Here is a 15,541-nt window from a genome sequence, read left to right as displayed (position 1 = left end):
CCAAATTATAAAAGTTTAAATAAGTACAGAAAGTCAGCATTAAAATAAAAAAAAACTATTTTCTAAATACAAGATGTTTATCACTTGCAAAAAAATTGCTAAATAATCAAATATCTTTGATTTGACAGACTTTACTCTGGTGATTAATACAGATTCACTGATCTTATTCAGAGAGCCTTTTTTTGTTTTAGTACTGATCCAAATGCAATACTGTGTGTACTCGTATCATAACATTTTTGAGGGTTCCTGGAATGTAGTATTGGTTTAACTCAAATCAGTAATTCTTTATCAGCATGAAAGCACAAATGACATATGCATTTGTATGTGTTTAGCATATCGCTCTTTGTGTGTTTGCAGTAATGGAAAAGTTTGAGGTGGTTTCCTCATCCTCCCTGCTGCTGAAATCAGAGAGTGCTGACACACTGAGCTCTGATTCCTCAAGTCAGCCAAAGGAAACACAACTCAGGAAATGTGTGCTTGGTGAGATGCACTCCTTAATATTGCAGCAGTGCACCTGCGCTTGAACGAATCAGATGTGTTTTCTTCATGACTAATACTGATCACATCTCTAATCTCTGTTAGATTGTGCCCAGGACGATTCCTGCCTATATGTGGCTGTTTTCAGTGATGAAGAGAAAACTCACTGTGAGATGTACAGCACAAGTGCAGATAATGTTGAATGCAGGACCTCTGAACCAGTATGTACATTCCCATGTGTGAATTTAATATTGCATCCTGTGAAAGCATATTTGTATGTCTTAAATAATAGTATTATTAATAATAATTCATTATTCATTTATTTAACACTTTTCTTAATGCACAAAGCACTTTGCAATGTGTAAATGCACTAAATATTTTCAATATGCAGGTTGTCCAAATATTGTTGCATTTCTTTAAGGAAGTCATTTATTATTATTATTATTATTATTATTATTATTATTATTATTATTATTATTATTATTATTATTATTATTATTATTATTATTATTATTATTATTAATATACATTTTTTACCAGGAAAAGCACACTTAGATTAAAAAATCTCTTTTACATTAGCTTCCTGGCCAAGATTAGACAGTATACAGTTCACATGGGTTTACAGGTAACAATGACAGTTAAAACTATTCAGAACATCTACAGGCCAATGTTTTAAACTCCAAATCATTTAAAAAGCATGCAGTGAAACCAACTATTTAAACTTTCACTTTTGTTTGTAGGTTATTCCATGCAAAAGGTGCACCATATTTAAAAGTTTTTTCCTAGTTCAGTACGCTCCACTGGTACAGACAATAAAAAAAAAACTTCCTGAGAGCGAAGGCTATAGCTATAAACAGTTTGGAGATGTGAGAGGAGTAAACCCAGAATTAATTTATAAAAAAGAAATGCCAACACTTGAGCGTACGTGTGGACAAAGCAGCCTATCCTACTCGAGTGTACAACTCACAATGATGAGTGAGGGATTTAAGATTTTTTATAAACCTTAGTGAACCATGGTAAACAGTGTCTAAATCATGCAAACTCTGAGAAGATGCATGCATAAAAATAACATCGTAATAGTCCAATACAGACATAAAAGTTGCAGAAACAAGCTTCTTTTTTGTATCAAAAAAGGCAGGATATATCCCTTTAACTGCCCCACCAAGAAAAAAAATTGCAGAAAAGATTTCTTTACTCCTTATGTTGCTAATTAACACACTCATTGCATTTTTTTTTCTACACATCCCATCATTTCTGAAATATCGACCTATACCAAATGGTTGATATGTTGGTTTCTGGTAAAAGTACCGGTTTTAATACAGATAGTATGAAAAATCTGAAAATATGAAGTGTAAGACCAATTCAAAATAAAACATTTTTGAATTCTAAATGATCTTTTTTTTTTAAGTATGCCAAAAATATTTCAGATTCTCATTTAACATGTTTCTTGTAGTGTAATAGTGCAACAGGATGTTTATTTGAACATTTTTTTAAACCAACAATGCTGTGTATGTAAGCTATTATTTAAAACAGTCATTCTTTAAATGACTTTAACAATCATTATTTAAAACAGTAAAAACATGGTCAACCATTTGGAAGAGGGCCAGGTAAAGGGTTAATTCTAAAATCACTTTTCACTAATTGCTGAACATGAGGGCCGAGTCTTGATTAGGCCTTGTTTATTTAATTTGAATACAGTAAAACAGCAATACTGTGAAATAATAGTGTAATATATTTTAAATAGTAAATTATTTCTGTGCTGGCAAAGCAGATGAGTCAGTACATAACATGATCTATAATAAGCTGATTATGTGATCAAGAAAAAATCCAATATATAAGCATCGTTGAGATTAGTTTTTTATATAAAGAAAATTCCAAATGTTTGTTGTTAATTTTATTTATAATAGTTATTATATACACTACCGGTCAAATGTTTGGGTTGAGTTTTTTATTATTGTTTTATTATTCATTTAAAATTACAGTGGCATTTATTAAATGTACAAAAAATAGTTACTTGTTTAATACTTATTTATTAAATATGTATTTATTACTTATTGTATGTAGTTTAAAATTAAAACATATAAGTAATATATTGCTTTATTGAATAATATTGCTTTTTTTACTAGTAATAATAATACTAACAATAATAATTAATATTAAAGTGATTTCTGAAGGATCATGTGATTAAAGACTGGTCTAATAAAGCTGACAGTTTCATCTTTAAAATCACTGGAGTAAGTGATTAAATAATAATCTACTTTGGAACAGTTATTTTATAGTGCAGTAACATTTCACAATTGTACAATTTGTACTGTATTTTTAATGAAATAAATACAACCTTGTTGAGCAGGAGAAGCTTATTTTAAAACATTTAAAATTCCTACTGAACCAAACCTTTTTGTAGTTCAAATAGATTAAATATTTTTAGAATTATATTAGTTTGAAATATAAATATCATTTAACATAAATAGCCACATTTTATCAATTAAATGGATGTTTGCTAAGTAAAATAATTCATAAAAGGTCATTAATAATTAAAAATTAGAACTATAGTGTACTGTACTACATGCTTTCTCCATTAGCTACTGTATATCTTCACTTTATCATGATGTCCAAAAAATGTACCTGTTTTAATCATCTCTTCAACATAAATCATAATTGTCCCTCACATAAGCTAATAAATATAATATACATCACATTTTTATTTAAGAAATAATACATAAATCCTATTTAAATGTTATTTCTAGTGTTATATTTGGCATTGGGTCTTTTTTATGTGACTTGATGGCACTCACACATTCTTTCCCAAAAGTGACATAATTATTGCCAAAGGAAAAAAAAAGTCTTGTGGTTTGTTTGGCCTTGCAGAGCAAAGGATTTCTGGGAAACGACGGCGCTGAGGCGTTCCAGACTCTCATCTGTGTTCTGAAAATAAAAGGAGATGAACCTGATCTCACAGTGCTGAGAAAGAAAGGTAAGATCATCAGCTATTAGTTACACACTGCAGTTAAATGTGTTGATACACAGTATGTGTTGTATAGTTTGAACGCGTTCGAGACGAGAATTAATATTATTAGAAAACAAAGAGTGTTTTAATGAAATTAAATCAATGATAAGTATCAGAATTAAGCCGTGACCTAAAAGATTAAGTTGTGGTTTTGTAAGTAATGATTTTAACTAAGTGGTCTAGTCGTCTGTGGACACAAGAATAAAGCAAATTGTCATAAAAACATTCCTCAGACTTGCTCTGTTAAGAGATAAATATTTTTCCCTGTGAATTAAATGACTTGGTACTTTAAGGCTCTCAGTTTTTGGTTATTTTTGGCGACCCTGAAAGCATTTAGATGCACTTGTGTTTCTTGGCCATGGCATAAAGAACATCGCTGCTTCTTTCTTTCTCTTTTACTCTCCACCCTTCATCCTCTGACAAAAGGTCATGAATTCAGCACAGCGGGCCTGAAGAGATTTGAGAGGCTGAGTTTCCGCAAGGCTGGTTCTGGAGTGTATCGCACACTTGTGTTTGATGCTCGTGGATCTGCTCTGGCTGACGTCCATCGCTTCTGCGTCGACTCTTGCGGTCGCGAGACCTGCTGTGATGGATTCATCCTCAACCAGAATGTCCTCAACGGAGGTCAGATTCATTGTCAGTCAGTGCATGCAAATATCCCTTAGATTCCACCACTCCAAAACCAAGAAGTGATGGAGGCCTGTGGTGATCTGTCTAATTGAACATATTTTATAAATGAAGGTTTGATAACACTTTAAAAATAAGATTGTATTAGTAAATGTTTATGAATGCATTTGTTAACATGAACAAACAATGAACAGCACATTTATTTCAGTATTTGTTTATGTTAGTTGACGTTAGTTAATGAAAATACAGTTTTTTCTCTGTTCTTGACTTAAAAGCACATAAAAATGTGCTTAATATGTGTTCTTTCATATTTTGTTACTGATTAATTTTTTTATGACTAAATTAAGTATCACATTATTTACAAACAATGTATTTAAAAGTAGTTGTTTTTTTAAGATCATTCAGAATTTTAGTGAATGAATAATAAACTATTCAAATCAACATTTCTATTTTACTATTCAGGCATACACTAATAGTTAATTTGCCTGTTAATAAATGCTTTATTAACTCAACTTCATCCAGTTTTGTGACCTAATCTAAAGAAAGGACTATATATGCTTAGTAAATTCCGAATAAATGACTTTTGAAGGCCCTGAAAAGTAGTTATTTGGCTTGTAATCATAGGGAACCACTTTACAGTAAGTGCTGCATAGAAGTAATATCTGTGAAACCTGGTGCTTCTGTATATAGCACCTTAGCCATTCCCAAAAAAGCTACAGAACAATCATTACCGCTATGTACCATCATATACCGCTCAACTACCACACAAAGCTTAGAAGAAACTTTTTTTGTTGTTATTTTTGCGTAGGATCTCTGGAGTGACAGAAAAAGTGACATAACCCGCCACCCTCCCGTTTTGTTATTTTTCCCGGAAAACTCCCGTAATTCCGTAATGATGCAATACTTAATTTAGTAATGAAGAAAAATACATTAAAGTATGAGAATAAAACCATTAAGCACATTATACACGTGCTTATAAGTCATGAATAGAGCATTTTTATCTGCAGTTATAAACTGCTTACTAACACCTATTAATGTAGAGATAATTAACATAATGAATTCACTATTTGATAATGCCTAATAAATGGTTCATGGTGTGAAGTGTTATCATATTATTATATTACAAAATGATTAAATATTTAGAGTAATAATGAGTAAATAAACTATGGTGACAGACATTAAGCTTAATTCTAAAATCTAAATAGATGCATGGAATGTAAATATGTTGTGACAAAAATGTTATTCTTATATGAAAGGTCAAAATCACGAGATACAGAATTCTGGTAGTTCCAGTGCTCATACTTCTCAGTTTAATGCATTTAAACTAGATTAAGAAAGTGATATCATATATAATTTTTTATCCCATTATTCTCATTACTTCAATCATATAAATACTGTTGTTGTCGTCATGTTTTCCAGGCTCTATCATGTGTGGTTTTCTGACTGCTCCGACAGTGCTGCAGTGCAGTGAATCAGACTGGGATGTGAAGAGTCTTTCCTCTTCCAGCCGCATCTGTGGTGCTGGTGTTCAATACAGCAAACAGCTCAAACGTTTCACTTTCAGCTTTGGCGGACAGAACTTCACCATCAGTATGAGCCTACGTCCACAAACACACGCCAAAGTCATTTAAACACAGCTAGAATCAGCTGTTATCTTACATTTAGCAGCGTTTTAGTTTACATTTGTTCTTGACAGCATTATATAGGTGCACCTCCCCTCAAACGTTTACCAGTTTTTATCAGAATTCAACACGCTCAATTTTCTATGTTCAATATGCTTATAGTGTTTACTCCATCTGATTATGAATTGACTTGATAAATCTTAATGTAGAATGTGCAGTGTTTAGGATCAGTGCTTGATTTGTTTACATTTAAACTCAATCCTCTATTGTATGTCAAATATTAATGAGGTATAAAAAATGTATTTTTTTTGCAGCTGATGCAGCCTTACCAGCATCCAGCAAAAACAAAACCGGTTACCAGGAAACTCTGATCAGCTTCCAGCGTGTCTACCTTTGGAAAGGTCTGATGTTCTTCAGCAGTCGCCTGCCATGAACAAGTGATATATCTGGATGATTAATGATCTAGATTTGATTATTTTATTTCTTAATGACTATAATTTATCCCTTCAGAGTCTGATATGAACACACGTGCAAAAACTCTCTTGGCTTGCAGTGGATCTGCTGTTGGCGAGGATTCTAGAAGTGCACTTTCTGGTAAAAATGAGTGAAATTAGGCTGTATATTACATAGTTATGCATAGGAACTGTTGTTTCAAGCATCATATAAGTAAACAAGTTTTTACAGTATAATCTATTTCTCTTTTATTTATTTTAATAAGTGCAGGTCAGAATAAGTATCTATAAGTACATGAAAACATACATAAATATAAATATAATATAAGTTCAGATGCAAAAATCTTTAAATCCATCAGACCTCTTTTCTTGTAAATGAGCATTTTCTATCAGGCTCCTCTGATTAGATTTAGATGTTTCATTTTATATGTTATGATAAGGTTATTAGCAAGTAAATAAAATACCTTTTTTTCAAAAATGTCCCTTTAGACAATTCTTTGTTTTTTGACAAGGTAAATTTTCTTTTGCGTCAAAACCAGCTAAATCCACGTCTGCTTTTTATGCGAAACCCTCTAATTACACTGTCTTGTTCCAATAAGGGGATTTAGTTGAAAATGAAGATGCCATTAGATATTATTTTTTCCAAATATAAAACACATTTCACAAACCACCTGAAATTTAAAATAAATAAATCTGTCAAGTAAGTGGCGGTTCATTCCGCTGTGATAAACCAGGGACTAAGCAGAAGGAAAATGAATGAATGAAATCTGTAAGTGCATTAATCAATAACATTAAAACTGACATTAATTAAATCTTAACAATCTGTTTTCATTTCTGATGTTTGGGATTTAGATTTAATGTAAGTAATGTAAACATTGTAAGCTAAGCTTGGTAGATTCAAATAATATTTTGTAAAAACACTGAAACATCAATATCTATGCATTGTCCATTATTAGAAAAAGCTTATCTGATCTATAGGTATTATGAAGTAATATAAATAACGTATAGTTTTATACATTATATTTATCTTTTAAAATATGGCTTAAATTAGCAAATAAAACACAAGGGATGCCTCTTAGCCATTTTAGAAGCTGTCATTCATTCATTTTCACCATACTTAAGCTCTTGGTCCCTTGTTTATCCTCATAGCATCCACGTGGGACAAAAAAAATAGTATCTTAACTCCGTCTTTCGTTAAATGGAATTGCCTTTAATTGTATTCATTTAATTCACAAATGTACCCGTCTAATCAATTTAGTTTTCCCTTAAATGGATGAAAAATGAAAATTTGGTCATTGTTTACTTACCATCTGCTTGTTCCAAACCTTAATTTTTTTTCTTCTGTAGAACACAAAAGAAGATATACCCAAGAATGCAGGGTAGAAAAACATCCATTGACTTCCATAGTTTCTTTTCCCCTAATATTGATGGCAGTGGCTGCTTTTTACAAACATTCTACATAATATCAAGTTTTGGTTCAACAAAAGAAATACATTTATTAAAGATTAGAACCACTTGAGTGTGAGTAAATGGTTTTCTTTTTGGGTATTCAAGTTTTTGTTTTGGGTCAACTATGCCTTTAAAAAACAATATGTCTTTCATCAACATTTCGGTAACACTTTAGTTTAGGTGACAATTCATGTTATTAACAAACATTAACTAACACTAATAGCTTAATAAACTACTTATTAGCTGTTAGTTAATAGTAAGGTAGATGTTAGGTTTAGGTATTGGGTAGAACGAGGGATGCAGAATAAGATCATACTTTTGTAATATCTAATGAACAGTTAATATCTTAATAATAGGCAGGTAATTATCTAGTAGTTAATAGCATGAATCATGGCCTAAACTAAAGAGTTACTAGCAATTCTTCTGTATTGTCCTCTTAGACTCAGTGAAGGAGGCTTTTGATGTTCTGGACAGTGGCGATGTGAATGTAGACCCTGAGAGAGAACTTCCCAATCAGCTTTACTGGATCTTTAAACACCAGTACTCTTTCCAGGAGGCTCAGCTCTGGTGTCTGAAACGTAGGATGCAAAATTTCATGAGAAACTCTTCACTTGCTACTCTTCACTGTCTTTTTTATGTGTAGGCTGGGCAAGTTTCACTTTCTGATTTGCTTTCAGGCTGTGAAGACGAAGAGCTGTGTCATGTTTCTGACATCCGTGATGAAGGCCCTCTGTATTTTGCATGTGTTTTATATCCTGACACACGTGTGTGCGGAGCATATGACAAACCTCTCAGACAGACATGCAGTTTAGTGATGACACAGAGTCTGCAGACTGCATACCAAAAGAAAGGTGAGTCATTTAAACACAAAAAGGTCATGCTTCTCTTTGTACAAATAAATGACAAGATTTTTTATAATAAAAAAAATACATACATCATCCTTTAGATAATTGTCTAGATAAACTAACTGCTGTATGATCATTCTCATTTCTTAGCATTAGCTGTCTGTTTTCAGAGATTTCTTGTGATTGGACAGACGGATGGGTTTTGCATTACCTTTTTCAAATTGCGTGACTGTGGTCTACTGTTAAGTCTGATGTCAGACTCTTAATACCGTCTTTGTGACTGTCTCCTCCTGTAGTTTACTTTATTTGTTTTCAGATGTAATCCTAGCAACTCAACATGGAATGCTGATGATTCAGTGGTTTGTGTAAAAGAAGGCAGACAGATGGTGAAAAGGCAAACAGAGACAATTATGATGGATAAACTATACCTAGTTTTGAGAGTCTGACTAGTTGTAATTCTGCAGTTTATTATTTCATACAGATCCTGATGATTTAAGTAAAAAAAAATCTGTCCCAAATAGGGTTGCATAATATATGTATATTGCTAATTTATCGTCATTACATTTATTGCAGACATGTGTGATATATTTATTTTATGCATTGGTTACTTATCTAAATTTGACTAATCAGAGAGGGCTTTTACAATCTTTATCCCCACCTGCCCAGTTGTTGTCGTTCTGCCATTGGCTGGAGCTGCCCAAATGTGAACCCAGAGCTGAAAATAAACAATAATGACAAGAGAGAGAAATGACATCCGCTAATTAGATTCAGAATATCAGAATATCTGCTGAGGGTTTTCACTAATTAATAATGTTTTAAAGACTAAATGTGTGCACATTGACACGTTTTTTTTTTTGTTTAACTGTTTATATATGTTTAACTGTTTATTTTAATGTCATTAAATAAATAAACGATTTAAAAACAAAACTAATAAAATTTGCATTTTTCTAAAGAATGATGTATCATAAGAAATTTCATTATTGCAATATATTAAACAACAATTTCACATATTTTTCCATTATTATATGCAAAGCACATTATTACTTCACTTAAAACACTAATATAATATAATATAATATAATATAATATAATATAATATAATATAATATAATATAATATAATATAATATAATATAATGTAATATAATATAATATAATATGATATAATATAATGTAATATAATATAATATAATATAATATAATATAATATAATATAATATAATATAATGTAATATATAATATAATTAATATAATATAATATATAATAAAATAATATAATATAATATAATATATAATAAAATAATATAATATAATATAATATAATATAATATAATATAATATAATATAATATAATATAATATAATGTAATATAATATAATATAATATAATATAATATGATATAATATAATGTAATATAATATAATATAATGTAATATATAATATAATTAATATAATATAATATATAATAAAATAATATAATATAATATAATATAATATAATATAATATAATATAATATAATATAATATAATATAATATAATATAATATAATATAATTAGCTCTATATGGGACAGACCTGCCAATGTACAATTGAGCAAGAATGTTTTTTGACTAAATTGATACAAATTGAACAATGTCGCTTTTAACCACTACCTCAAGAAATTAGCAATAAGTTCTAGGCATGGTTCATGTTATAGTTGTTAAAGGCATTATCTTGATGATTGGAGAACATTTCACCGAATTGAAGTGGCAAAACTCCACCTCGCCCATGTGGCGTGCAGACAGGGGTGAGCTCATGCTGTCTGCAAGACGTGGAAGCAAAGACTAACACCATCTAATATGACTTTTCTCAACACCTATCAAGAACCAACAGACCTATAAAATCAACAAACATTAGCACTCATGCAACTTGTACTGTTAGCGATGTCCTGGCATTTAACATCTGCAATATGCTGTTGCTGCTGCCAAAATAGGTGTTAACCTTTATCTGTTAGCGTCTCAGAACATGTAGTTTAGTGTTTTTAATGACACGTTAAGTGTGAAATTCAACTGTCACTTTTTTGCTTTAATTTTATTGTATTATATTAACAATTTAGTCTATTACTCTCAGTTTTAATGAGATCAAAATATGCTGGTTTATTCCTAAATACCAACTTAAAAAAAACAAAAAAAAAAAACAAATCAACATTATACATTTTACACATCCTCTATCTCCATCTACTATTTTCCCATTTCTTCCAAGTGTCAGAATTAGTTTCCCTTGAGTGAATAGCACTTACCCGAGACTGTAGACTGTATATATTTGGCTTTTATGCATGATGTTCATTGTTCGCCTCTGGATTAGAACTGGAACCGAAGTGTTATGTAAGAGTTGGTGAAGTGAGTGAGTGACCACACAGTAATGTGGTTATTCTGGATGTCTGTCTGGACTGGAGAACAGCTCTAGGAACGAAACCATGTGCAAGAACAAATAATTGATTTTAACAGTAGTGGACAGACGGCATGTTTCTCAGATTATCTTAGTCATTCATTCCTCTGCAGGGCAAAGACTGTGTCCATCTGCTCTTTGGCCCATTAGTTTTGCTTTTAAAAAGCACTGCTTATTTAGATTTAATGTAGATCATTTTGTTGGGGGTTGCAAGGGCTTTTTGTTTCCTTACGGTTGTGAATTGCATTATGGGATCTTTATCTCTGCTCTGTCGACTTTTGATGTTGAAAATTCAACTCTACTGTTTAACAAAGTGACTTTTATTGACATTTTAGTTGTTTGAGAGGGGTGACGCTGTGGGGCAGTGGGTAGCGCTGTTGCATCATACCAAGAAGGTCGCTGGGTCAAGCCTGGGTCAGTTGGCTTTCTGTGTGGAGTTTGCATGTTCTCCCCGTGTTCACATAGGTTTCCTTCGGGTGCTCCGGTTCCCCCACAAGTCCAAAGACATGTGGTATAGGTGAATTGGGTAGACTAAAATTGTCCGTGAGTATCTGTGTGTATGAGTGTGTATGGATGTTGACCAGTGATGGGTTGCAGCTGAAAGACCATCTGCTGTGTAAAACATATGCTGGGTAAGTTGGCAGTTCATTCCCCTGTGGCGAACCCAGATTAATAAAGGGACTAAGCTAAAAAGAAAATGAATGAATGAATATAAAGAGAAATAAGTCTGTAAAATAACAGAAAATGTGCTGCAAACATACTAAAAGGTTTTTCTACCATCATATACAACACCAACCCAGACAATATATCACTTAAAATCTATTAAAAATGCCAATAAAAGTCACTTTAAAATGTTTAAGGTTAAAAGTTGTTGGTTGTAAACTGCTAATTTACGGATAAGAGAATAAATGATGAGTTAACATTCATTTTATGGGTGAACTATTCCTTTAATTCATGTTTATTTGGGGGAAACTAAATGTATACAGTTTATAATAATTTCACCTGAATTACCCCTAAAAAATCCTTATAGAGGACCGATAAGTTATTTTAATTATACAGGATGAAGAGAGGTTTCAGAAGAGCAGTATGAATTTGAAATAGGAATTTTCTGCATCTTTGCAATTGTCTTTAATGCCATTTTTCTTTTTAAATGTAGCATATGTGTTAAGTATCTTTAAAGTGCAATAGTCCTATTATGTCTTCCTGGAACAGAAATGTAGGGTTTTTCAGTCATAATAGGGATCACAGGGGATTGAATGTTTCATGGCCTATAAAGTAATCCACAACAAAAAGGTGCGATCATAAACTCTTAACATGTGGTCTGTCTGCTGTATGTGTTTAAGGCTGGAAAATAATGCTACCTAGGTGGAAATCTGCCGCAAAGGCTTTTTCTCAGCGCTGTTAAAAAAAAAAAAAGTTTCCAGCTTTATAAAGCTGTATTTTAGATCAGACCAAAAGGAATAGAAAAAAAAACCTCATGATTAGCAAAAGGTTTTGTCATAAAATTGTCGCTTGAAAGGTTTTGTTTGTATCAATGGTCCACTGTTTGGATCATGGCCGGTGCTTTTCTACACTAGTCAGTATTTGAAGAGGATCAAAGAAGTTTCTCAAATAAACCAAGAATGGATGTTGTTTAATAGTTTTAGGACAACTTTGCTGAAAAGTCCACATCAAATGTTGTGTATAAAACTTAGTAACCAACTTTCTGTAATGCACAATATTTTCTCTCTCTTTGATGTGCAGTATCTCTGACTGGAAGTGTGAAGAGTTTCTACAGCCGTGTTCCTTTTAAGAAGATGGTTTCATACTCTGTACGCAGTCGAGTCAGTGTGTCAAGTAAACCTATTACAGAAGGGTGAGGGGAAATGCCAACAAAAGCTGTGCCTCCATCAAAGTTTATTTGTTTCCCTGATGAATAATGCTTTAACTATTTTGAGCAGGTTTTTCGAGTGTGAGAGGCGATGTGATGAAGATCCATGCTGCCGTGGAATAGGATATGTCAAAGACTCAGGTGTAGCTGGTATGAAAGAACACTCGCATATAGAGGAATCATTTAAGTTGTTTGTTGGCTCAAAGCATATGTTTTGTCAAAAATAAAGAGCCACGGATTTTTTGGGCCATTATCTATTCTATTTATTGATTATTTAACCACTATTGAGTCTGTTTATTTACCTATAAAACTGAATAAATATATAAATTTACAGTAAACTATTGAATAATACTTTAGTGGAAATATTATATGAAACACTTACTTTGTTTACCAAACAAGTGGTTCTAATTGGATTTGCATTGTAAACCTTAAATACATTTATTATTTTATATTTAATATTACGTTTTTAGTTACTATACTCTCAAAAACATTCCACATAAGTCTGCTGATTTTATTTTATTATTATTATTATTATTATTATTATTTTTACAAAATTCAAATCAAATTGTCTACAGATTTTGTCGATGGCAAAATAAAAAAAATGAAGAATGAAATCCCTCACAGTGATGGTTGGTTTCTGTTTTGCTGTTGTGCAGGATCAGATGTGTTGTGTCTGACACTGAATAGTCTGGGCATCCAGACGTGTGGTGAAAATGACAGCACTAGCTGGAGGATTCAGGACTGCTCTCCTTCTCAAGTCCAAAGTCAACTCTATCCTTTCGGCTGGTATGAAAAGCCAGGTATACAGTATTTAAATATGCAGAGACCCTTGAGAGAATCAACTCATTGTGGTTGAATTGAGAATTTCCTGTATGTGAATTGTGGAAGCGTGGTTTGATGATTACATTGTAAGATCAGCTTTGTTTGTTCTTGTAGTGAACCAGTGGCCAAATAATCCCGATGTCTGTCCGCCATTTAGTCTCCGCTCTCCTTCAAAAAATGGTGAGAGACGAATCAATTGTAAATAAAATCTCTAATAATCCCTATCACTAATGAATTATTTTAAGGCATTCTATTGTGCTTTGCATTTATGGTATACAAGTAGCAATAGTCCTAATTTAAAGCTGGCATTTAGTACAAATTTGAATATACCTAGGCATAGCTGAATAATAAGATTTCAGTACATAGAAAAGATATATCATATGTCTAATACATACTATTTTCCTCGTTCTCATATAAATACAATGAGTGTAAAATCCAGGTGAAAACAGGCTATATAGAAACAAAACACCAACTCTGACAATCCACATGGAAAATTATTCCATAATTTACTACCTCTACTTGTTTTAAACTAGTAGGCACAAACAAAGATATTTTGAAGAATGTTGGGAACCTGTAACCCTTGACCTTCATAGTACAAAAACAAATGATGAAAGTCAGTGGTTTGCAACATTCTTTGAAATTAGTTTTTAACAGCATTTAATTGGCCACAGTGTTTCCTAGTTAGATTACAACAATGGCATCTGCCCTTATTTCTCTTTAGTTTATCAATGCTTGATTTATGCTTACTATGTATGTGGAACTCTTATTTTGAAAACAAAACAGCATTAGTATTGTTTACCATGTTCAAGTGACATTTTTTAAAAGCTTTAAAATATTTCTCTCCAACATTCATTAACATAACTAACATTGTGAAACTGAATTAGTCTTGTTTGAATTAAAAAAGACACATGCAAATCAGTTTTTACTTTGAGTGAAAAAGGGTGACTTAAACATAATAATAAATGATATGAGATGTATTTTGAAGTAAATCCTCATATACACATAGGCAGAGGTGGGTAGAGTCAAGTAAGAGTACAAGTACTTGCCAAATTTTTTACTAAATTTTTAACAATCTTAAAAGTTAATCGAATAAGAGTAAAAAAGTACCTTCTGAAAAAAATTCTCAAGTAATTAGTTACTTTTAATTTTATTAGATGTGTATGTATATACACGCAGTGGCGCAGTAGGTAGTGCTGTTGCTTCACAGCAAGAAGGTCGCTGGTTCAAACCTCGACTGGGGCAGTTGGCATTACTGTGTGGAGTTTGCATGTTCACCCTGCGTTCACTTGGGTTTCCTTTGGGTGCTCCATTTTCCCCCACAGTCCAAAGACGTGCGGTACAGGTGAATTGGGTTGGCTAAATTGTCAGTAGTGTACGAGTGTGTGAATGGGTTTGTGGATGTAAGCCGAAAAGAAAATGAATGAATATATATATCTATATCTATCTATCTATCTATCTATCTATCTATCTATCTATCTATCTATCTATCTATCTATCTATCTATCTATCTATCTATCTATCTATCTATCTATCTATCTATCTATCTATCTATCTATCTATCTATCTATCTATCTATCTATCTATCTATCTATCTATCTATCTATCTCTCTCTCTCTCTCTCTATCTCTCTCTCTCTCTCTCTATCTCTCTCTCTCTATCTCTCTCTCTCTATCTCTCTCTCTCTCTCTCTCTCTCTCTCTCTCGCTCTCTCTCTCACATATATATATATATATATATATATATATATATATATATATATATATATATATATATATATATACATATATATATATACATATATATATGTGTGTGTGTATAGATAGATAGATAGAGAGAGAGAGAGAGAGAGAGAGAGAGAGAGATTGTTAAAATTAATGTTACTCCTGTGAATTTTTCTTTTCTTATTTCAAATATTTCCTAAATGATGTTTAACAGATTTTCACA

General features: G+C 31.8%; 1 protein-coding gene across 2 annotated transcripts in view; it reads left to right on the top strand.

The window, feature by feature from the left end:
* The window catches only part of tg (thyroglobulin), a 64,659-nt gene that overhangs the window by 28,057 nt on the left and 21,061 nt on the right, over nucleotides 1-15,541 (top strand). For both annotated transcript variants that reach the window (XM_073925203.1, NM_001329865.1), the window contains 13 exon segments: nucleotides 358-480; nucleotides 583-698; nucleotides 3,346-3,451; nucleotides 3,911-4,108; nucleotides 5,531-5,701; nucleotides 6,048-6,134; nucleotides 6,244-6,327; nucleotides 8,075-8,212; nucleotides 8,312-8,485; nucleotides 12,649-12,760; nucleotides 12,846-12,925; nucleotides 13,432-13,575; nucleotides 13,712-13,777. In XM_073925203.1, coding sequence (XP_073781304.1) covers nucleotides 358-480; nucleotides 583-698; nucleotides 3,346-3,451; nucleotides 3,911-4,108; nucleotides 5,531-5,701; nucleotides 6,048-6,134; nucleotides 6,244-6,327; nucleotides 8,075-8,212; nucleotides 8,312-8,485; nucleotides 12,649-12,760; nucleotides 12,846-12,925; nucleotides 13,432-13,575; nucleotides 13,712-13,777 — 1,599 coding nt within the window.

This window comes from Danio rerio, chromosome 16 (genome assembly GCF_049306965.1).
Source record: "Danio rerio strain Tuebingen ecotype United States chromosome 16, GRCz12tu, whole genome shotgun sequence".
NCBI classification, from domain to species: Eukaryota; Metazoa; Chordata; class Actinopteri; order Cypriniformes; family Danionidae; genus Danio; species Danio rerio.
This window is presented reverse-complemented; position numbering and strand designations above follow the sequence as displayed.